Source organism: Phasianus colchicus, chromosome 13 (genome assembly GCF_987193195.1).
Source record: "Phasianus colchicus chromosome 13, bPhaCol1.hap1.1, whole genome shotgun sequence".
Lineage (NCBI taxonomy): Eukaryota > Metazoa > Chordata > Aves > Galliformes > Phasianidae > Phasianus > Phasianus colchicus.
Window position 1 is genome coordinate 10,173,145 of NC_143448.1, and position 23,365 is coordinate 10,196,509.

General features: G+C 40.5%; 2 protein-coding genes across 5 annotated transcripts in view; one reads left to right on the plus strand and one right to left on the minus strand.

Moving 5' to 3' along the window:
* The window catches only part of ANKRD27 (ankyrin repeat domain 27), a 58,318-nt gene that overhangs the window by 29,020 nt on the left and 5,933 nt on the right, over positions 1–23,365 (minus strand). For 3 of the 4 annotated variants that reach the window (XR_016470552.1, XM_031615359.2, XM_031615361.2), the window contains exons 1-4: positions 13,078–13,349; positions 3,024–3,154; positions 1,471–1,581; positions 296–452 (exon numbers count right to left, since the gene is read on the minus strand). Coding sequence is in view for 3 of the 4 variants with exons in the window: in XM_031615359.2 (XP_031471219.2) it covers positions 296–452; positions 1,471–1,581; positions 3,024–3,154; positions 13,078–13,258 (580 nt within the window). In the remaining variant the exon portion in view is untranslated. Of the gene's footprint in view, positions 1–295; positions 453–1,470; positions 1,582–3,023; positions 3,155–13,077; positions 13,350–23,365 lie in introns of those variants that run through there. The other variant, XM_031615360.2, reaches the window with a different exon arrangement.
* On the plus strand, positions 13,484–19,831 carry RGS9BP (regulator of G protein signaling 9 binding protein). The gene has a single exon (XM_031615363.2). It carries the CDS (start codon positions 13,643–13,645, stop codon positions 14,354–14,356), a length of 714 nt encoding a protein of 237 aa, XP_031471223.1. The 5' UTR covers positions 13,484–13,642; the 3' UTR covers positions 14,357–19,831.

A 23,365-nucleotide genomic window follows, 5' to 3' on the forward strand; every position in this document is an offset into this window, starting at 1 on the left:
AGCCAACACTAAACTGAGCACTGCTAAAAAAAAAAAAAAAAAAAAAAAAATCAAGCTGTATCAAGTACTCCATAATTCTTTACCATGGAGACTGGGACACAAGTCCTACAAAAATAAAGTTTGGCTGGCACCAACTTAATGCTTTTAAACATACTAACATCCACATCACCATATCAAGTAAAGCTGAGAGCTTCAGTCAACTCAGCACTTTTCAGAATGAATAAAGCATATTAAATAAAGATACTGATTTGGTTGCTGCGCAAACAAGGCCAACTGTTATTACTGAAATACCTACTTGAGTTTTCTGTTTTTTCCAGTGGATGAGCTATGCACAAAATACTAAAGCTCTCTTCTTTTTCATTGTAAAATGTTTCCTCAAAAAGAACAGGTACCGAGAGATGATAGTTAAAACCGGTTCCTAAGATGACAAGATTTCCTTGTATGAAGATCTCCTGAAAAAAAGAAAAGTGGAAAAATTCTAAAAAGCACAATTACCCTGACTTCTGCATTGCATAGTTATATCTCCAGGGAAAAAAGAGAATCTTACAACATGGAAAAGTCATAGACCCCAGACTTTTCATATTCTAATGCTGTGTAGGCTGAAACAGGGATTCCTGAAGTTTATGACAGCTAGCTGAATCTTGCTTGTACTCACTTTCCTTACAAGCCCCCCACTAAAGAAATTTTGGAGAATATCTGAAACCAAGTAATATCTGCAGATTTTCAAGCACTTTTAGCAAAAGGGAACTGAAAAAAAAAAAAGCAACTTATTTGTTGTCTAGAGTTCAGCTTAGTAAGATACCATCCATCTTGGACATATTTCTCTTGCTCAGCTTTTATCTCCTAAAGAATTCCAGTGTGAACACCTATAGTAGGAATACCTAAATAACTGCCTGCAAATAAGTATAAAATCTCAGACTGTATTGCAAAAATGGCAAGCAGAAAAGAAAAAAAATTCGTATTAAACCTATGCAGCGTTAGCATTGGTTATAATGGCTTTGCATTAGTTTCTAAATCAGGTGTCAGATACTACTCAGTATTATCTTAATTGTCTTAAACCTTGGTGAACTTGCATCTGCATACAATACAGGCAGCATGAAACCTAAAGATGCAGTTAACTAAGTGAAAGTGGCCTTTACTCCAGGCAAGATTCCTAACAACCAAAAATGCAGAGAACCCATTTACACAGTCAAAAATTCCATAACTAAAAAACACAGATAAGCTTGACAGTTGCTTCACTGAAGTAGTAAACTGAAAATCAGAGTCAGAGTCATTTAAATAAGACAACTATTTGAGTCCATACCAAAACAGTTGTCACTAGAAAGCAACATATCCCAGAGAACATTGTCTTAGATGAGTGACATTTTGCCAGTTAGCACTCTTTGCTAGCTCCTGTAACCATTAGTTCAGTTAGTTACTGACTGCAGTGAGTCATTTACCAGTGTCCCCAAGATACCAAAACAGAAATACCTTTCCATTTAAGGTCTCAAAATTTTCTTCTAGTGGCTTCAGTACATAAGATTCAAACTGGCAGTTGGAAAGACAGTTGCTTGAAAGGCTTCCTTTGCACGGAACTAATACCTAAAATAGAGTTAGATCACAATTTGGAGATAAATACAATAAATTACCAGTTAAATTCTGATTGCTTTTGCCTTTCATACTACAATAGATTGGCAGATAAAGACAAATTCTTGACTAGTAAGCAAGATTCATTTTAACATCTGTTTACACAATGCTAATCTAATTTTCAATTTGTTCTGATGTCAAGAAGCTCAAACTCCTACTGTCAATCCAAAAGGAATCTTGAGTTTCTTCTTTTAATTAAGTTATTCTCCATTTGGACTGTACTTTCTCAGAGTAATTTCAGTCATTTGGAGTAAAGCAGTGAATGAGCACTTTCAAGTTACAGTAAATTACTATTCAATGAGGAAAAATTATGAACAAAGTGTGAGATCTCATTCCTTTAAATATCAGAAACTCTATACACACTGAGAAGAAATACATTTCATTGTCAAGAAATAGCATCTTCAAATTGCTTCTGCTCTTAAAATGACATCCTTCCTTCTCCAGAAGCAGCAATACAACTCAATACGAATACTCTTGTCCTGGAAATGTAGAGTTGTTCCATTAACAGCTCCAGAACCACCAGTATAAGAGGTCAGACTTAAGAACAGAAAGAAAATTTTAAATGTTAATGGCACACCTGGTTCTGCAAATTTTTGACAGATTTGTCTTCACAAGCAGTGTTCAACTGCTCATTGATTCTCCAGTAATCCTCTGAAGCTATACAAATATTTACTAAACTTGAATATACAGGTATTTCTTTAAAGATACACTTTTAATTCCACGTAAGATCACTGAGATAATCATACATATCAGAAGCCAGCAAGTTCATGCAAGCCTGCAGTACAGTTAATGCAAAGAATTAAGGATAAGTTTTAGCTAAGGATGTCAATGATATTAGGTGTTAAAATACAGATAGGACTAGCAAAAATGCTAAAATCTGTTCACTAATCATATTACTATCTTAAGTAATAAGTGATGGAAAGAGCGCTGTCCAATTAAAGCTTAATTTTATAATCTGATAAAATAAGCTGAGTGTAATGGAATCTCCACACACTTAATTTTAGATCAATGCTTACTGCAGGATACTCAGATTGGAAGTTTTAAAGAATTGCAGTTTTTTATTCCAACTCATTTTAATGTGTTTGATTTGCTATATAAAATTGTCAGAAATAAGTGATTGGCTGTCCATCAGGGATTTCAAGAAGTCAATCCTAATTTAAATCACAAATGCAAGAATATACAACTAGTTCATATCAAAGACAGTAAGTTTCCTGTGAAGGTTAGAAGTTATCACTTCCATCTGTTATTACTGTGCAGTTACCAAGAGATCCACGTTTATAGATAAAATGTTTTGCAGGCTTGTACTGACCTTCATGACTCTTAGGAAGCCTGGAATTTAAATAAAAAATTTGCTGCTATTTAATAAGTTATTTTAGAATACACTTATTCATACTTACAATACCATGAAGTTCTGCAACTTTGCTGCAGAGATCAGGACGTCGCTTCTGAATAGCCAAATAAAAGGGATTTTTCAAAAGGTCTTCATCATACATAGCCATATGGACTTCAGATACCCAAAGGAGATTTTCTAGAAAACATATGGAGAATGGTTAAAGCATAGTATATGGTATCTGTGAATGTATAATATTGCAAAATACCACAGGGGCAAAAAGAAAAAGTAGCTTCAGGTCTCTGATGTGAGCTGTCAATGTCATGCTTAATTAACAAGAAATTAAGCGTAGTCACTCAAAAGTTACTCAGAAAGAGCTATGTCCAAACAAAACAACACATTTCCTGTTACACATGTATCCTCATAAGGTCTCCTTTGCCCTTTAAGTGCATGATCTGCTGGGAAAAAACTTAATGGAGGCAGATAGATATTAAGATCTACATTATAACCATTCTAATACACAAGCTAAGGTCTAACACAAACCAGAAGATGGGAATTAAAAGCTTCTTCACAGCAGATTCTACAACACTTTGGGACATTGATGCTTTCACAGTAAGCTTAGGTAAGTGACAATTACTGACATACATATCAGTGAGACACTCAGTGTAATAGGAATCCTTGTGAAATGTAATCCCCAACTTTCCAGGGAAAGTTTTAGGAAAGGTACAAGAAGCAGGTATATATAACCAAGTCGTAATTAAAAAGACACCAATGAAATCCAATATTTGTGGTAACCTCTACTTCCATAGAAAAGGTGTCAATCATCTGAAGTCAGACTGACAACATCTGGCAAACAGCAAGCAGAAAAGTTAGCAGAGACAGAAATCCAACTACTGGTCACTGGAGAGTTATCACAAGGTGCGTCACGGAGAAAAGAGGATTTCCAGAGGCACTAAACCCTCAGTTTAAAAGGCCTCTGTACTTTTAATTCTCTAGACACAAGGACATGAAAAACCCTAATAGGACCCTTCTAGAATAACTTCAGCATTTTTTTTTTATTCAGAAGAATAAAGTTTAACAATTGTACAAGGGCTTAATTAAGCAGACTGTCTTATATCTTTTCCCCACACCCAGATTCCCCAAGAAAACAAGAAATGTAAGTCACATGATTTCCTCCTGCAACTTCAGCTATATATACCAGAAAAAGGTAAGAGCAGCAATAGCAGTTCAATTTGAACCAAGCCATCCTTACACAATTAGCATTTCCAGGTTGGAATGCCCATGCTGGATGGGGCGCTGGGCAGCCTGGCCTAGTTTAAGATATGGAGGTTGGTATCCTATCTTTTATTTAATACATTACTTGCTCAATGTGAGCTTCTGATGCTTATTATGTAGTACTTGAAATACTGAACAACAGTAGTGCTGTACTGGTGCCACAAGCATGTCCTTCTTCACAGATTGAGAAAGAGACATGAAACCACTGTGTTACAGTATAATAGGATGGAAAAATACATTCCCAATTTGCACAGATTTTTAAACAGTCCTTTAGTTTCAGCTATGCTGTTAAGTGATCTATTGTCTGTTACCTGATCTATGTACTGTCTGGTCCTTCCTTATAATTAGGCACAAGGAGAACTCAACACAAGCACAATCAATTAAGCCTGAAAGTCATTCCCACTATGAAGTTATCAGCAGTTTCTTGCAGCCCGGATTACCTCAGCATGAGCCACCAAAGACAACTGAGGCAGTGGCAGGTAACTGTCTCCAGCAGTTTTTTCTCATGAAGCTCCAGATGAAACAGTTCATCCACTTTCCAAAAGGATAAAAACAATATCTTTTATGAAAGGACATCAATTTGGCTGTGCCAGCATTAAGACAGGACTTAGCAAGCAGGACTAATTACCTATTAACTGCCTATGAACAACCAGCTAAGCAATAATTCCAGTAAAATCTTAAATGACTTAGAGCTCACAGTTCAAACATGATTCAACATCAACTTATTATATAGAAAGCAAATGTCATAGAGGGCTGTATGAACACATGCAGCAAGCAAAATCATCAACCATGGCAAAGCTTATTTTGGAGTCCTATATTCCTTTTTGGGTGCTACACTTCAGGGAAGATGAAATTGACTGAAGAATCTTAAGTGAGAAAGGCAGAAAAGGAAGATGTAGAACACAGTGCAGTGATACTGGTTTAGGTAAAGAAACCGCATGAGATAAGTAAGAAAATCCCCCAGACGTACTAAAGTCTCAGCAAGGGCATTTTGTTCCACATCTGTAGAAGAAGAAACAGGCCTCAACTTAGGTAAAGAGAGTCAGGTTACAGAACAGGAACAACTTTAAAAAAAAAAAGATAAACACATGTTTTAGATCACTTGTCAAAGCTATCAAGTCTCCAGTATTGTAAATCTTTAAGAACCTGTTAGACAAACCTCTACTAGAAGTGATACAGATCCAGCCTTCTAGCCTCTCTAGAAGATACGATCTCTCAAGATACTTTCCAAAACAAGCTTCTGCTGAAGTAGATGGCCCACCAAAGCATCTTCATCTGCCTTTTCATTTGTGAATTCATGTTCACTATCCAGTCAATTGATAGATGAGAATGTTGTGACTGTCTACGCAGTACGTAAGAAAGTATTAGGATGCCAGATGCTAGGCAGTGGGGAGACGAGCCAAGAGTACATTGACACAAGAAGGCAACTAAGCATCAGACTGCAGAGACAAAAATGCAGTGCACTTGCTATTAATAATTACTAATAAATAAATAATTACTAATAATAATTGCTATATTGCCCATTTTTCGGCTTAATGAATCTAAGTCCAAAGGATTCTTTCCTATAGTAGAAAAGGGAAGGAAGAACACGTTCCACAGACCTCCTTTCTCCAGAAACCTGAATCTCATCAAAGAAGTGAGAAGCTTTGCCTAATAGGAAATTAACAATATTTAATACCCTAGCAAACCAGATAGAAGGGATGTATTGGAGGGGAAAGCCCCCTAGAAAACCTTAGCTTATGAAATTTGCTGTTTGACTGATGCAGCTCTTAAGTCATTGCCTGCATGTAAAAAAAAAAAAAAAAAATCAGGGTACTGTAAGAACTGTTTCAGTTAACAGATCGACCCACTAAGTTTGAAACGACAATCTTCAGATCTGGTTCGTGAGTTACCACATAGAGCCAGGCATTTTGTTTACTACAGAACTACTGACTGCGGCAGTAACTCATGCTTAAGAGCTCAAAAAAAGAAGTGACAAGAATCTGCATTAATTCTAGCATTTTAGCTACTGTAGTACAACTAAGATGCTGTCAACATGCTAAAGCCCTAATAAGGAAGCTTCAACTTTTAGTTCACAAAAGAGTTTGCCAGCCACCTTGAGCAGAAGCAGACTGAAGACCCTAATCTCCCAGCTGGGCACATCAAGCTGCAACCAAGTCCCTGCACAGCAGGAAGTAGCAACCAGTAGTCAAATGAGTACTATTTTGAGAATGGATTCTCAATTTCCTTCTCTTTTCTCACACCTTTCTCTCAGCCCCTCATCTGCACACTGCTCCATTAGTGGATGGCTACCATATCTGATTAATGTGTGGGTATGCAAAAGAAAGAATGAAGTGTTCATTAAATTAACTGAAGCAGTTAATCAACTACATTTGCCCAGACAGAAATGGGGATGTATTGGCCATGCAGTATTAGTAACTACAACAAAGCCAAGTCCTTCACACTACACTTCTACAGATCAACTCTAAGGAAACTGAAGAATACATTAAAGATCCCCCAAATTTTGTCTCAAGCATTTTTGAGATAAGTCGATTTCTTTCCATCTCAAAAGTTAAGTGCATCTGAACACAACAGCTAATGCACTGCAGTAATTCTAAGAATGCATTAGAATATTCCATTGAGAATTTGTTGGCAGAACACAACATCCAATTTTAATCTAATGGAACTGAAGGGGCAGGTGGTGGAATTATTCCTCTAGTTGCACCTCAGACAGCTTTAGATTTACTAACATGACACAAGCAGGAAAAAGCACAAAGTCATATAAGCATTGAACAGTTCTGGTAACATATAACTGAAAGCCCATTAAAAATTTTCATAAGCCATATTCACTAAGTTTATTAAATTCTATCATGCTAAGCTGTAAAGCAATACGTAAGTACTACTTTCAAAATGTTTAAATGGAATCACTTAGCTGCGTGGCTTCACGCCTGTAAACATAGAAATAGCTCTGATTGCTGGAAGAACAGAAGCCAGCTCATCAGAGAATCCAATAAGCATTTTGTTACCCTGTACAAAAAAACCCACCAACATAATCATACCCTTAGAACAGCCAAGTCCTTTGTAGATTAAGGACAGAGTGATAGTTCTAATGACACATCTTGCACCAGGAACAGCTGAAGTGAAAAGCCATGCAATGGAATCCAAGCACGTCACTGTTTTCCAAAAGAGTGGGAACCAAGTCCTATGACCTTTGGTACTGAAAGCAATAAGCAGGACTTAGCTATGAAAGTTTTTGGCATCAGGTTTTCCTTTAGAGATAGTGAAACCCAGTGCTTTTCACAGACCTATTCATTTGCAGCTCTTTTTAAGGAACATTTTGAAATAGTCATTAAAATAGATGCCACTGCTTTTACTTGACAGCTACATTATGTCCCCATTCTAAAAATTTTTATTCAGTTCTGAAGTACACCTGCTGAATATCCCATTTTAACACTGAAGACCTAATGAGACATACTACAGAGAAAATGCCTTTCATAATAGCACAAAGGATTTTGTATGGAAATACTTCATATTCCGTGGTGAAGAGCACAAGACTGACTTGTTCACACATTGACATCAATTTCATCTCTGCTTGCAGACTCTTGTACAACATTCACAACTCCAGCTTAGTAAACCAATAACTAGAATATCACTTGCTGAAAAGCTCACAAGAATGACAGAAGTCAGAGCAAGCAGTAACTTATTACTCAGCTACAAGTTGTTCATCTCAGAACAGCTAAACATTACACTGAGACATTCCTGATCAAATTCTTAAGTGTATTTATCACACTAGTGAACTGTAGAGCTATGCAGAAAGAAACCTGGATGAAACAATTGTTCCCTAGTTCCAAGTGATTTTTCAAACACAGTGGGATCCCCTTCACCACTACTACTCCCCTTTTCCTCCCCTCCTCCCCCCCAAAAAAAAACTTTCAGAGCACCACTTGTTAGGAGTACAGCTGAATCTGAGCATATCTTAAAGCACTCTGCAAACACAAATTTAACAGTGGGAATTAACTAGACTCAGTCCAAATAAAACTAGTTACCACTGTAACTACAGTTTTATTTGCAGTATTACTCCTCATATTGAGGCTACTTGAGGCTAAAAGTCACAGTTTGAACTTGAGACCTCAAATCAACATTTTCATCATGAAGCAAAAACACCTTCTCTGTTTCTGGGCACACAGAAAAACTCCCACCCCTAATGAGCACTGAACATCTGATGAACTATGGCTCCAAGACATGTTCCAGTGTACCCTGCTCACCACAAGGGACAGATAAAAAGGAAACTATTTCTACCTTTTACATTCAGCTGCAGCTTATAGTGATTTCAGTGATTTTAGTGGGTATATCAGAATATCACCTCTGAATTATCAGAGTATTGAGTAGTGAATCTGCATCAGTCAGCTCAAGGCTTCCTAGAAACCAGAGGAAAACTAAGTTATATCATCCCAGAATGAGAGCCTGACAGTGATGCAGCAGGTTCTGGGAAGGAGAGGTCAATGCCATTCCAGGAAGATGCTCCTTTTTCAACAGCATCTCCCCTGCAGTCACATTTTTTCAGGTGAAGGGTACAGAGCTCAGATTTGTGTGTGCAGTGTTTAGTTTTTTGTTTGTTTGGGTTTTTGGGGGTGGAGGGGCATCTCTGCACATCTCTCTCAACACAGATCCCACTTCTCTATTTAGGGTCAGACAACTGTCTCTCATCACTTCTCTCAGCATCATGCTGTGCCCTAGGGCATTGCACAGTGCCTGACAGGAGCAGGCAGTGCCACATAGGTGCGTTCCGCTCATTCCTCACACTGCTTTCCATGATGAGCCCCCCAAAAAACTCTAAACCAGAGCTCATTCTTAAAAAGAATGTTCAACCTTTCTAATTTAAGTGCATTCATATTATAGCTTGATGCCAAAACATTTGCATTTCTCTCAGATTTGAGACCAAAGTACATAGCGGCCTGACTCCCACCAGCCACCTATTTCATCCTTCTGATCAGCACTCTATGAGCAGATCACCCTCCCACAGGATGCTGTCTGCTCTCACCCAGTCACCTCCCCTGACTTCAGAGATCAGCTCTCTTGGCATTAGCCAGGTACTTAGAACAAGCTGCAATCCTAACAGCCCAAGAGAGTATGGATTCCCAACCCTTGAAGGTTTAATAATATACTGAGTAGCTGCAAATTCCTCACCTGTGTTTGTTCTCTAGCTTACCATTACTAAGACTGCACTCAAGTCTCAAATTGGAAATCCTGAGCAAGACACAAGCAAATGTGAAGGAAGAGTGCAGAAAAGGCTCATCAGTAGAACTACAAAGATTAAAAAGAACATATTTAGAGAACAAACATTAACAGAATAGACAGAGTCCTCACCATCTGCTCAATGCATTTATACAAGGTCATCTCTGCAGGCCTGCAGAGGTATCAGCATGAATTCACAGGCAACTGACCACACAAAAACACACCAAAACTAAGGTGCTGAAGTACAAGGATAAACAGAGTTTTCTTAAGCCAATTATGGTGATCCTTCACTCACAGAGACAAAGCAGTTGTAGAACTCCTCAGCTGATGCATCGGGCCCAAACATTAAAATGGAGGCATAAACACTGCATCCCAACTACAGAGTCACAGACCACTCATGTTCATAGCAGACCACATCCATTTTCTGCATATCTCAGTAGGAAAACCAGGTTGCTGCAGGCCAACACTAGCTTTATCTCATTGATGCTAAGAGCTTTAACATCTACCCATTACTAGATTATCTAGTTATGGGAAACACTGCTGAATTACACTAGATAACCCTTTTGAGGAGCAGAGAGGAAGGAAGGCAGGAGCAGTTGCACAGGTGAAGTTCTTCCAAGTAGCACAGCAAGCAATTATAAGCACTACTGGCCTTTAATACCACATTGGGCACCATACACTGGCCCAAGGTAACTGAAAGCCACGCAACAGCAAGTCCACAATAAACTTATCAGACTGATGTTCCTCCATGATAGAAATCACAGAATGGCCTGGGTTGGAAGGGACCTCAAGGATCAGTGAATCTCCAACCCCCCTGCCACATGCAGGGCCACCAACCTCCCCATTTAATATTACACCAGGCTGCCCAGGGCCCCATCCAATCTGGCTTTGAACACCTCCAGAGACAGGGCACCCACAACCTCTCTGGGCAGCTGTTCCAGCACCTCACCACTCTCTCTGTAAAGAACTTCCCCTTGACATCCAACTTAAATCTTCCCTCTCTCAACTTAAAAACATTTCCTCTTGTCCTGCTGTTATCTATCCTTTCAAAGAGTTGATTCTCCTCTTGTTTATAGGCTCCCTTTAGGTACTGAAAGGCTGCAACGAGGTCACCCCACAGCCTTCTTTTTCTCCAGGCTGAACAAGCCCAGCTCCTTCAGCCTGTCTTTGTAGGGGAGGTGCTCCAGCCCCCTGATCATCTTCATGGCAATGATGTGGAAATGAAAATTCTCACTTTGGATCAACATTTCAAGACACTTTACAACAAAATGCTTCATAAAACACAAGCCAGGAGTTATCTGAACAAAGCTGCACTGTGTTATCAGACAATCAACCAGTTTTGTTCACACTGCATCCAATCCTTATGTTCTGTCCTCATCTAAGTGGATTTCAACCATCTCAGGTCACAGCATTCAGATGCCTGAACTCAGTGTATGAGCTCATCCCAGAGGCAAAGCCACGAGGCAAGATTTACCAACCATTCAAACAAAACAGATTTGTATTTACCTAAAATACCACTTAAGTCTATTAAAATGATACAAGACTTAATAAGCACTAATGCTCAAGAAGCAGCAGAGTTTCTTGCAGTTTTTAAGAGTACTGCAACATGAAGAACACTATCATAAACACCTGTTGGAAGTAAGCCTTCCTACAGAACTAGCAAATACATTTCTGCTTGCACTCATTATGCTGCTTCCTAACTCCCTTCTAATTTCAGAGTTTAGCTTTTTTTGTGAAACTCTGGACAAAGCTTCAACTAGTCAGCATCTTCTTTGAAAGTGTTATTATGACTTGGATTTAACAGCATCATGTCTGATAAGCTACAACTAAATTTTAAGAGTTTTCAGAATCTACCTGAATAGGATAATTGCACACAACTGAACTTAATTAGAGTTATTCTGTAGAACAATCTTTCTTCACACATGACATATCTAGAGAAGTTTTTAGGCATTACCTGACACAGATTGTAACTACTGCCGCCTTCAGACTTATGCAGTCACATGCTCCTAAACCAACATCTCTTCCCCTCCTCAGCTACATCTGGATTTCAAAGAAATTGAGTTCCAGGATTCTGGCATGCCACATGGAATGGCAGCCTCAGTAAGATGCAGCAATGCAGCTCCTGCCCACATACACATGGATGTGTAACTTAGTTAGGATTAAGCTTAAGTCAGACAGGACTCCAGATTGAAACCTAGAGCTAATCCTTCTACCACATGACAATAGTTAAGCAGTTACAAAACTTCACATACAAGGTCAAAAGCATCTTGTGCTTCTTCATTCCAGCAGGGAACAGACACTGATTCACCGCACCTTGCCTACCACTGGCAGAGAGCTACCCAGTAGCTCCACAGTGACCCCACAGCCTGCTGCAGGACTTGGCAGCTGGTTTCTTCCACAGGTGCACAGGGGTGCAGCAGTAGCCACACAAGACTTGTGGCCTGGTCCAACAGAAAGGCAGAACAAAAAGCAGTCGGGGAGCAGAGGACCAAACTCCCCATGCAACCAAATCATAGAAGAGGAACACAGCCTCAACATACCCCCCCAGCGCCTGCCCTGCCCAGAGCCTTATCTTGCCTGTGGCACACACTGCTGCCACAGTAAGGAAGGGGGGCCACGATCCCCCTCTTGGAGGATGCTTTCACTTCTCATAAATTACTGTAGCAACATCAAACCATACGGTTGTCCAGGAGCATTAAGGCATATATAGCTGTGTGTGCCACGACAAGCAAGTTCTCCAGAAGTCTGCCAAGGTGAAACATGTGTTAACAGACAGCACAACACAGCCCAGCCTGCCACGCAGCGCTCAGCGTCAGTGTTATCTGCTCTTCTGGAAGACACAGGCATGTGTACAAACACAGCCTACAGCTCATGACTGACCACACCATATTTCAGAACGTACACAAGGGCAGCCACTAGAGAATCATTTTTTATAGTAAAAAGCTTGTGTTTGTACCTTCTGATGCGTGATTACTTGATTTCAACTACCCTTAGACATTCTGGGCCCCATACCCACACTTCCTAGGGGCCTTCTTAAATAATCCACAGAAAAGAAGTAAAAAGATACAAATTCTTGCCCCCGAGAAACAAACTGAAGCATCTGTGACGCCGATATACAGAAAGCACGCACAGAGCCAGGTAGGAACCGGAGTGCACTCCTGTGGTATAAATAATGCACGCACCGGGGTGAGAAAAAGTTCAGCAGTGCATTAAGCACTCCCGACGCCGTGCAGCGTGGGCAGCGGGTCTACCGCAGGTGGCAGCGGGACCACGGGCACCAGCAGCCCCGCGCCACGGGCAGGACGCCGCCAGAGCCGGAGCCGCCGTCGCGGCGGGGAGCACAGCGCCGCAACCCCAGCAGGGCCGCCCCAAGGCCCCGCCGGCTCCGCGCCAGCCCCAGCCCGGGAGCAGGCCGCGGCCGAGGCCGGCACCTCCCCTCTCGCGGCGCGGCTCGCAGGCCGCGACACAGCCGTTCTGGCTGAGGAGGGGACGGGAGCGCACCGGCGGGACCGGCCCCGCGGAAAGCGACCAGCGGGCTGCGGGAGGAAGAGAGGGAGAGGAGGAGTGAGAGAGCGCCCTCGCCCCGCCAACGCCGCCCCCCCCAACCGCCCCGCGCCTCGGCCGAGCCCTACCGGGAACCAGGGCGGGCCGGCGCGGCGCCGCACGAAGCCAATGGCCGGGCAGCGGCGGGAAGCGAACGAGGAAGCGGGCGGCCGCCGGGGGTCGGAGCCTGCAGGGGCGGAGCCTGCGAGGGCTTATAGGGCCGGCCCGGGCCGCGCCCGGAGGCCGCGGGCGCTCCCCGCTCGGCGCCATGTGACCGCGCGGCGCCCGGCTGCGCCGGATCGGGTTCGTGCAGACAGCGGGCGGGGGGAGCCGCCGTTCTCCGGAGCCGAAGCTTTAGCTTTTGCGTTTGTTTTCGTCCCGCGTTTGGCACTCGTCAAAGTACGGCGCCCGATCGGCGGACGCCCGGCGCTCTGCGGGATGGCTCGCCTCGGTCGTGCCGCCCGCCGGCGGTAGCGGGGGAAGCGATGCTGCCCGCGCCCCGCGCGCCCGGAGCGGCCGGCGCCGCCTGAGGGGCCGCGGGGCGGGCGCGACCCGGGGCTGCCTCCCGCCATGCGTGCTGGTAGCGGCTGCGCTGGGCAGCTCCTCGCTCCCGGGGCCGGGTAACCGCGGCGGAGGCGCCCGGACGGCGGGACCATGGTGAAGGAGGAGTGCAAGGCGCTGCTGGACGCGCTCAGCAGGGTGACCGCCTGCTACCGGCACATGGTGCTGACCATCGGCGGCACCTCGGACTCGCAGAACCTGCGCGAGGAGTTGAAGAAGACCCGGCAGAAAGCCCAGGAGCTGGCGGTGGCCAACAGGAACAAGCTGACCACGGTGCTGAGGGACAAAACCGTGAGTAAGGAGGACAAAGCCGAGTTCGAGAGACTATGGGTGATTTTCTCCACGTGCCTAGAGATCCTGGAGATCGACATGAGGAGAGCCCTGGAGCTGGGGCACGAATTCCCGCTGAACGTCCCCAAAAAGCACCTGATCCAGACGGGCATGAGCGGGGGCACCTCCGGCGTGGCCGCCCGGGCCATGAGCGTCCAGAACATGAAGTACGAGGCTGAGCACAACATAGATGTGGTGGATCTGAAGGACCTAGAGAACGAAATCAACCAGGTAGGAGAAATGATGTACGAGATGGAAATGAAGGTCAATGTCCCCCAGTGGACAGTAGAGGCTAAGCAAGACCCTGGGGCTGAACTCAAATCCACCATCAGCGTGGGCGCTTCTTCCATTGGCATGATCTCTGTGGAGGAAAATAAATCCTTCTGCGATATCAGCAAAGTTCTGGCTGGGATTATTTTCTCCGCTGTTCTCATTATTGCTATCGTGCTGGCAGTGTGTGTGGTAAAACTCTCATAGACTGTGCTGGCACTAGAGAGCTCTCACAGGGCCGCCCAAAAGTGCTTCGTGCCACGCGTCTCTTGTCACTTGGGTGCACTGAGAATCTAAACCTAGCACTTGGAAACATAACGAAAAACTTTTGCCTCTCTAAATCCTGAAATGCACAGTTCCTTTCATGCTTTTTGAAGAAAAAGATGCAAATCAGCCTGCAAACTAGGATGTGTTCATTAGCTGGACTTGTAAGGGTTAACTGTGAAGTATTGAGGGTATTATCACTACTGGCTATAAGGGCGATTTGTCTGCTATTAATAGATCATCACTCTCAGAAGCCTGTATTTTTTGTTCTTGAATAGGCTCTGCAGTTTGCTGCTGCTCACTGTTTACAATGTTTCTGACTGACACAAATTTGGAGGCCAACACAGGTGTTTTGCGTGACAGTGAATAGAATAGATCGAGACTTTTTTCAGCAATACACAAGATATTATTTCAGTGGAGGAAAAAGGGAAGAATGGACACACCAACAAGAGAATGTAAATGTCTATTTCAGTAAAGGTTAATGATCAGGAAAAGGGGAGTGTGGAGGAGAACAGAGAAAACTAGCAATATTCAGCAAGTACAGTTTGTAGCTTTAGACTGGGTTGCATAGAAGCCAGCTACCAGGGTTGGCACAGCACATATTGATGGCTTTCCACATCCTGAGAGAGAAAAGGGAGAGCTGCATAGTCAGAAAAATGCTAGCAAGCCCTGTGGTTTTCTTCCACATTAACCATGATCTTGTCTCCCCCTGCAGAAAGGCTGATTCTTACCACTGGTTCAGATTCTTTCTGTAGATGCAATCTGTCTGAACTTCACAGTTAACTATGAGATGAGGAGCAGTGAATCCATCTACATCAGATGCAATAATTTTTGACAATAGTTTGGCAAACAGCAGTGATGTAATGTGAAAGCAGACCTTTCTAGTCATCCTGAAAGAGATCCTCTCTCATGTTGAAGGCAGAGACTTTGGCCTCTTGACATACAGTCAGTCACATTTCTGCAAACTCCTGAGGTCTTTGCAGAAATCCAGATAAAGCTTAAAAAAAATCTGTTTCATCTCTCATTCATTTCTGAGAAATCATTTGGGAAAGAGGAAGTCTGTGGTACTGGATGCATAACTGGTCCAATTGGATGCCCCACAGTTTGGGAAGATAAAAGCAAGAGCAGCAGAAAACTTTCCCAATGTTTACCTAAAAATTGCCTGTTTAAATGTAGAACTGAGGGGACATTAACTTTGCAGAGAAGCACTGTTATGTCTTATAAAAGGACCCATGTGTTAATGTTCTTTATTATGTAAGTTATGGAGATTTGTTCTGTTCATGTAAATACACACCATTCATTCAAGAATGCTTAGTACAGACATCGTAGTGCATATGAGACACTCCAGAGGGAGTGATAGAGACCCGATCACATGGGGGTTTTAATACATAATTAGTCTGCCACACCGTTTACTATGGACACATTATCAAAAGGTAATAATCAGATATGTCTGGTGAAATTACTAGAAAATAATCTTTGTTTGTTAACAAAAGTATGTTACCAACATATATGAACAGGTGATAACTTTTTGAGTTAAGGACGAAACTTTTAAGAACAGCAGCAGGTGACTTTTTAATATGTAATAAAACCGGGTTTGGGTAAAAAAAAAGTCTGTAACAAATTGAATCTAGTGAGGAAAAGGAACGCTAAGTGAAGGCTGGAATTGTGAGTTATGCACACTGATCAGTCTAGACTTGATTCACATAGGAATTAATGTATAAGACTCCACGTTCCTTTCTACGATGTTTCACTCATTCCATAGGATGTGTTTTGTGTACAAAACTTAGGTTTGTATAGATTCCCAGCAGCACTCTTAAACAGTCAAGCCTGTTTTAATTGGTGCTACTGCTTCAGTCTGTCTAGACATATATGAGGTGTAATAGCTGTGTTTTGATTTAATTGTGAAGAACTCTTTCACAATAATACTGTGTAAACACATTTATGGAAAATGCAGCAAAAGCTGCAGAATGTACTGTTCAGGATGGCCACCACTAGTCACTAAGGGTTTGTGAGTGTTTTCACTCCCTGCAGTCTCATGATACTTAGTTCACATGAAGGTGCATCAGAAGTTGGACTTTTTTCTTTGCTTCTTGAAAAAGTCATATATATATCAGATAATTTGAACTCATGTTCTGAAAACCCTAGGCATGCAAGCCAGGTTTCTGGTGGATAAAAAACATGGTAATATAACATCTACTGCATTCATTATTTTGTACTTTGTTATCCTAAATGGATGTAATGTTTAGCAACAGTTATTTGTATAGAGGGATTTTTAAGACTCATCTTCAAAAGTAAGCCACACTGAATTCATGAGCTGGAAATTTTCAGTCCATTACTTTTTTTCTTTGATTTTCAATAACACAGGACCTGAAGACTTGATAATTACGTAAGTCTTACTCCATTTGAGTGTGCACACAGTTAGTAAAGGATCGAACCTTGAAAAAATAATGTCTTTTCAAATCTTAAGACAAAGGTGACTGCAGATTTATCCACTATTAATGTGTTCATTAAAGTCTGTATTTTCTTATATATGAAATCAAAAGATGAAGTAGAATTCTAAGAGGATTGTTACAGTCTCTTCTAAATGAATAGTGTTCCTGTTATTAATCTCCTGTTAAGAAAAGCACACTTGATACAAGTGTATGCACAATGTGACAGAGTTCAGGAGCGTGAGTACGCAAATCAAAACAGTATGAAACACCACTGTCCAAAAGTATTGATGTTTCTTTTAAATTAAGAAATAAATAAATATGCTAGATTCACAGATTTTTTCCCACTGGAGTGCGAGTGAAAGGAAAATGGAAATGCTATTTTTGTAAATAAAAAAAGTCAAATTTCAAATACTCTGAATTTAGTGTGATGAGAATACAAATACTCTGCTGCTGACCATTGAATGAGAATGTCACTGTGTTTTCACTACAAATGAAGATGCTCACTGCTTAATTTGAATCTTGTTCTACTTCAGTTTTTTTGTCCTTATTCATAGGACACACATTAAATTTGCTGTATACTGAAATCTTACTGCTGACTTGAATTACATTGTTTTTGCCTGTGCATGAGTGGTATTTTCTACACTTGAATGAAACTTGTTATTGTCACTGTTTATTTAACTTAAAATAAAGTATGTTCTTAAAACTTAATGGTTGGCTTACAGCAGTGATTTAAAGCAAACAAATGAAAACTGGAATATCGATGCACATTTTCTTCTAAAGAAAAAGTTCCTATTTCAACTACAGAAATTAAGCTAACGTGCTAAGCCTTCACATTAAGTTTTCTTTAAATAAACACAGCTTTCTCATGTACCCAAAGGTGAATGATAGATAGTGGTAGATGTTTAGATACAGTGATGTATCTAAATTTATAAAGCAGGAAAATCAGGCATTTGAAAAGTCAAAAAATCTCTGCCTTAAGGATAGCAGGCATGATGTTGCTTTCAGCACTGCTTGCTGAGGACTGTTGAGTAAATACTCAACCACTGGCTTTGAAAGTTGAAATCTAGAGAACATTTTAGGTTAGACTAACAGATCCTCTTGTGTTAGGATCCAAATGCTGTCCTCATTTTTCTAGCATTTACTTTAACAAAAGATATTCACATTTGAAGGAGTATAAAATTTAGTCCTGTGGTATTGATAGCAACAATGATCAGCAGTTGTATCAAACTATTTGAATTGAGGTCTGCTAAATGCAGCAATATGTAATTTTGTTCCAGGACTCCTAGTCCATAAATGTAAGAAAATGCTAGTTTTTTAATTTGCTAACAAAATGAATGCAGAACCACAGTTAAGTGACTCTCCTCGTTTTGCAGCCCAAACATCACTTTAAACTTAACAGCATTGTGAACATGAATTAAAATCGGTTTCAAAATTCTTCAAGTAAACATGGAAGCTTTTATGGGAATGCTGTTATTTAACAACCAAGTAAACTGGCTGATACCATTAGCTTCTGGACTAAAAATTAAACACATCCTTACTGTTTACAGTCTGAAAGGATTGGTTATGTGCTTTCTTTTCCATCTTATAATACAAGGTTTGTGTTATTTATGTATATTTTCCAGAAATCTATTATATTTAAGTGCTAATGGAACTCCTACTCAACATATTTACCCTTCACAGATTTTCATTATGTAAAAAGTCATTCAGGAAGACCAGTGGATTATAGATCTCTAAGTGCTCTCTCTCAATACGATTATGTAAGTCTTCTAATGCGGGAAGAGATCTGGACAAAATAGTAGTCTACACGTGAGCAGCATTTGCTATGGTAAGCATACAGTAAAAGTAGGATTAGAGAAGACTGTCTTTCTCATAAAATTATCTGTATGTGCTGAGGGAAGGACAAGGTACTGAAAGGAGACAGATGTGTGCACATACTGTCTTCATTTTACACACACAACGTATGTTTTTTGTTAAGTAGCAAAAAACAGCATCAGGGTATTAGGCTGTGACTTCTCTGTAAGAACATAATGTCTTACATCCATCCAGAGTGACCAGGAAAATACAGCATATCTGACTGGAGCTGACTAGCCATTCTCTGATTAACTGAATACAAAATAAGAGTAAAATTATTAAAAAAAAATTTAATTAGCTGCATGTTGGTATTAATTTTACTTGAAAGAAAATTCCTTTTCTCTATGCTTCACGCTACTGAGATGAAGTGATCCCAGAAGGATGGAATCTGTCATCAGATAGCTGCCGCAGTGTTGTAATGCAGTTGGAAACGCAGCTTAATCAGCTACCACTGAATAAACCTTTAAGAAGGTGAAAAGTCACATGGCATGTAACCAACAACAGTGCTCCTCCGAATCCTCCTACACAGCCAAGCACAAATGCTACATGCTGGAAGCTGTGCACCTAGAAGCCATGTAGGCAAAAACAAATAAAATTACAGCTTCTCCGAAGTTCTGTGAAATGTGGAGGCCAGCTAGAAAAAGCAATTATGTTGTTCTGTTTTAGTCATTCTGTCAGAAAATTGACAGTGGTTTTCCCAAGAGGCAGAAACCCACTTTCCGAGCCTCTACAGTGTCATTTGTGGGTTTTCCCTTGTTGTTATTGTTTTGGTTTTGTTTTTATTTTATTTTGGTTTTGTCTGTTTTTTGATTGAATTGTATGTTTTATTTACACTGTTATTACATGACATTATTTATCATATGCTTACTGATGACATCTTCACCAAATTATAGAAACAAATCCTCTAAAAGCTAGTTCTAATTCAGTGCACAGTAATCATGGAATAAATGTACAGCATGTGTCTTTCATCTTGGAACTTATTTTAGTCAGTTTTTCACTATGTTTAAAAAAAGTCAATGAAGTATACCATCAGTCAAGTCTGTCACTTGCACACAAATGCTCAAAGAATACGTACAGTTGAACTGATCGATGTATCAGCGTTTAGGAATTTCACAGCCTAAAACATGACTTTGAAAATCATGGTGGTTTTTTTTTTTTTCATAAATACGTAAGTATTTAAAGTATTTTACACGAAACATCATACAGCTATGTGTAACTATCTTAAGAAAAAATAATTATTTAAAAATTCAAATGCAATTCCTCTGAATGATCATGAAGTAATGATATATAAATTGCATAATCTTTGGGAGTGGAAAGAATGTGAAAGATAGAAATGAGAAAAGAAGACAATATATTTAACTATTAATATAAATCTACTGAGGATTACTTCACACACCAAAAATGTACTCTTTAACTGAATCTAATATGCTGTGTGTGTAACTTTATATGTAAATACACATTTGAGGTCTGGGTCCCAGATGGAGTTGTCTGGATCATTACTCATGCACACCATCACTGTTCGTGAGAAATTACACGTGTAAAGACTGCTCATGTAATTAAAGGCTGCAGAATTAGAACCATAATTTCAGTTTGCATGAAAGATATAATCCACCATGCGTCTGTTGGAAGTAGAACATTTCCAGTTGTTAATGCTATCTGTAACCTAGTTTTCTGATTTGCTTTGATCTGTTGGAAATTATTTGGCATGAAGGTTACTATAAATTTTAATGATGCTATCATTACAAACCTGCACTGTCAAGATTTGACATTTATTCACATTTTGGACACAGTACTTGGAAAAGTGTACAGTTTATAATTTATTTTTATTTTAGTCAGTAAGTGTGCCTCTTCATTGTAATTCATGAGCTTAAACAATCTAAAAGCTTTAGAATTTGTCAGTTTGAAAGAAGACAGTTTAAAACATCCTCATTAAACTCTTCATTTTTTGATACTTGCAGTTGGAACATTTGGTTAGATATATTAGGCACCAAACCTGCATGGGGACAAAACATCTATCAGATGCAAGTTAAAGTGACTTCCAATAATCATATCCAAGTCACAGGACAGTATATAAATCAAATTAGATTGTGAAATAATGATGGACCTTACTTTTCATCCATAATTAACTTTTAAAGTGGTGTGATTCACACTGATTCACCGTTTAGCAGACATGCAATATAATTTATCCTTATTTTAGGGCTGGCTTTCCTGAATAAAAGAGTATCTCAGATTTTGCATTCTTTCTGAACTCGCTCTTAACATTATACAAAATTTTAAGTACCAATGAGAGGAACTCTGCATTTCAGCAGAATATATTGAAAAAAGAAATCATGTAATTTGGAGATGAATAAAAGAAGCGTGCTTTGTACTTAACCTAAATCTAGTTTGGCTTTAGGACATTTTCCATATTTGAGCTATCTTCAGCAACCTAAATATTGCCTTGAAAGAGGAGTTGCATGCACATCTGCAGTGCTTAGGTTTTGCCTTTCTTAGTAGGAAACTGGGAGGAAGTAAAACAATGCTTTGCATCCTAAATCTTTGTGCAAGGAGTTTCTGAGTGTCAGTCAGTTAGTCCTCAAAACCTCATATTCATCTGCTTCTGGAATCTTTGCATGAGGTGGTTCATCTCTGTCATGAAATAATATTGAACTACTTTTTCAAAGACACCACTGAGAGGAAGTTCCTTGCAGGGGGAGGTGCCTTCCATATCCCAGGACAGTCTGGTAAAATGCAGCAACAGGAGTGGAGAATAATCAATCTGTCTTAATTCGCATTTGCATTTGGCTGTCTTCGGTCCCAAAAGACTGCCGTAAGCAATGCTGTAACTACAACTATTTCTCTGCCACAATCCCTCTATTTTATATGTGCTTGAGGAAGCAGTGTGCCAGCCTAAACACACTACATTTCCACCCATGAAAGAATACCTATGAAACTAGATCTGCCAAATTTAGTACTGCGGCATAGCAGTACAGCTGAAGAAATTATCCAGGATATTCTGACTTGTTGGCACCCTACTACTGGCAACTCTTCAGACCACTCTGAGTTTAAAAAAAAAAAAAAAAAAAAGATAAGATCTTATTTAGAAGCTTAGCAATACAGTCTGCACTATTCTCTAGCAGATCTTCCTAGAAGATGTTGCAAAATAATGTTCCAGGGAACATGACTACTTTCTACTTAAAATGCCTTCATGCTATTATTATCTGACATAATGGACCTTAAATCTTTTAGATCAGCAATCATGCTTGTTGGACATTAAATCTTGGAAGACCTACATAGTTTATTAATATTTTACCACTAAAGCAGCTTTTAGACAAAGCACATTCCTAACAAGATGTATAAATAAAATAAATGCAAAGACAAACAAACATAACAAAAACTCCATGATTTGAGGTTCAAAATGTCTTCGCTTAGGAAATGGGAACAGCCATGGACTTTATATTTCCATTGCCTAAGTTGGTAATCACTGATGGGCAATAGTAGTTAAGCTAGTATGAAAAAAAGAGGCCACAAGAAGTCCTGGTTTTACATATGTATTTGGTCATGAGGAAGGGGGAGACCGAGGGCAAACGTGAGCACTGTCTGGCTGTATTGCAGCTGCTGCTCTGCCCCAGTTCTGTATAATCAGCTCAGTGGCTGACCTATTCTCTGCCGTCTGCAGCCTAGCATCGGGATGAACTTAGGATCCAGCTGTGTCTGTGCTGAATTATTTTTTTGTCAGTTGGTATATTCTGGGATCCCACTGGTTCAACTGCCTCTAAACATTTCAGTGATGGTTCACATCTCATGAGGATTAAGTACATGCTCAAATAGAAAATAAAATGCAGCGGTTGCCAGAGGCACGGGAGGGTATAGGAGTATTTGCCAAACACAAATCAGCAGCAGAATGATGATGAACAGCTTGACGTTTGTGCACGTTACACATGTATCAGTCTTACAAAATTTCTCAATCTGTTTCATCAGTTTTGTTCCGCTCAACCTCCTTACACATTCATTCTATGATTGAGGAATTTAACACAAATGTTAAGTGATCAAAATGAATTTTTTCTGAAAATGAAATTATTCTTCAAAGGACTTTCAAAGATTTGCTATCTTGCCTGAGCACACATATATATGTGTATACATGTTTCAGTTGTCAGGATACTCCAGAGCCTCCAAAACAAACAAACAAAAAAGCTCTCTAATAAAAGATTAGCTAAAATCCTACAAGGCCCTGCTCTTCAAAGGCTAATAGAAAAGAACATTCAGGCAACTCGAGGTGTGGAATGTTTAACTGAAGAACTAACACGGTTTTTGTCACGCCCTAACGTGAAACACAGATATGGGGATTACCCCGAGGCCAGCCGCGGTCACTAGCAGTGCTCCGATTACAAATCGGAGCCCTCGGTTCCTGACCCTGCGCTGATTCCCGGGGCTTCAACCGCTGTCCCTTCAGCACCACTCGAACAGATCGCGGCCTCGAGGCAACTCGACACATTTCTTGTCCTGTTGCAAACACACTCGGTGCTGCAGAAACTCAGGAAGTGCAAATTGCCTCTTTTTTGTTGTTATTTATTTTTTTTACTTTTTCAAGTGAAGTGACAGCGATCTCCTCGCTTCTCTCGGCCATTTGCCATGTGCCTGCAAATCCTCTGCGTTTCATTAAACCTTGCAGTGCACGGACACTAATCAC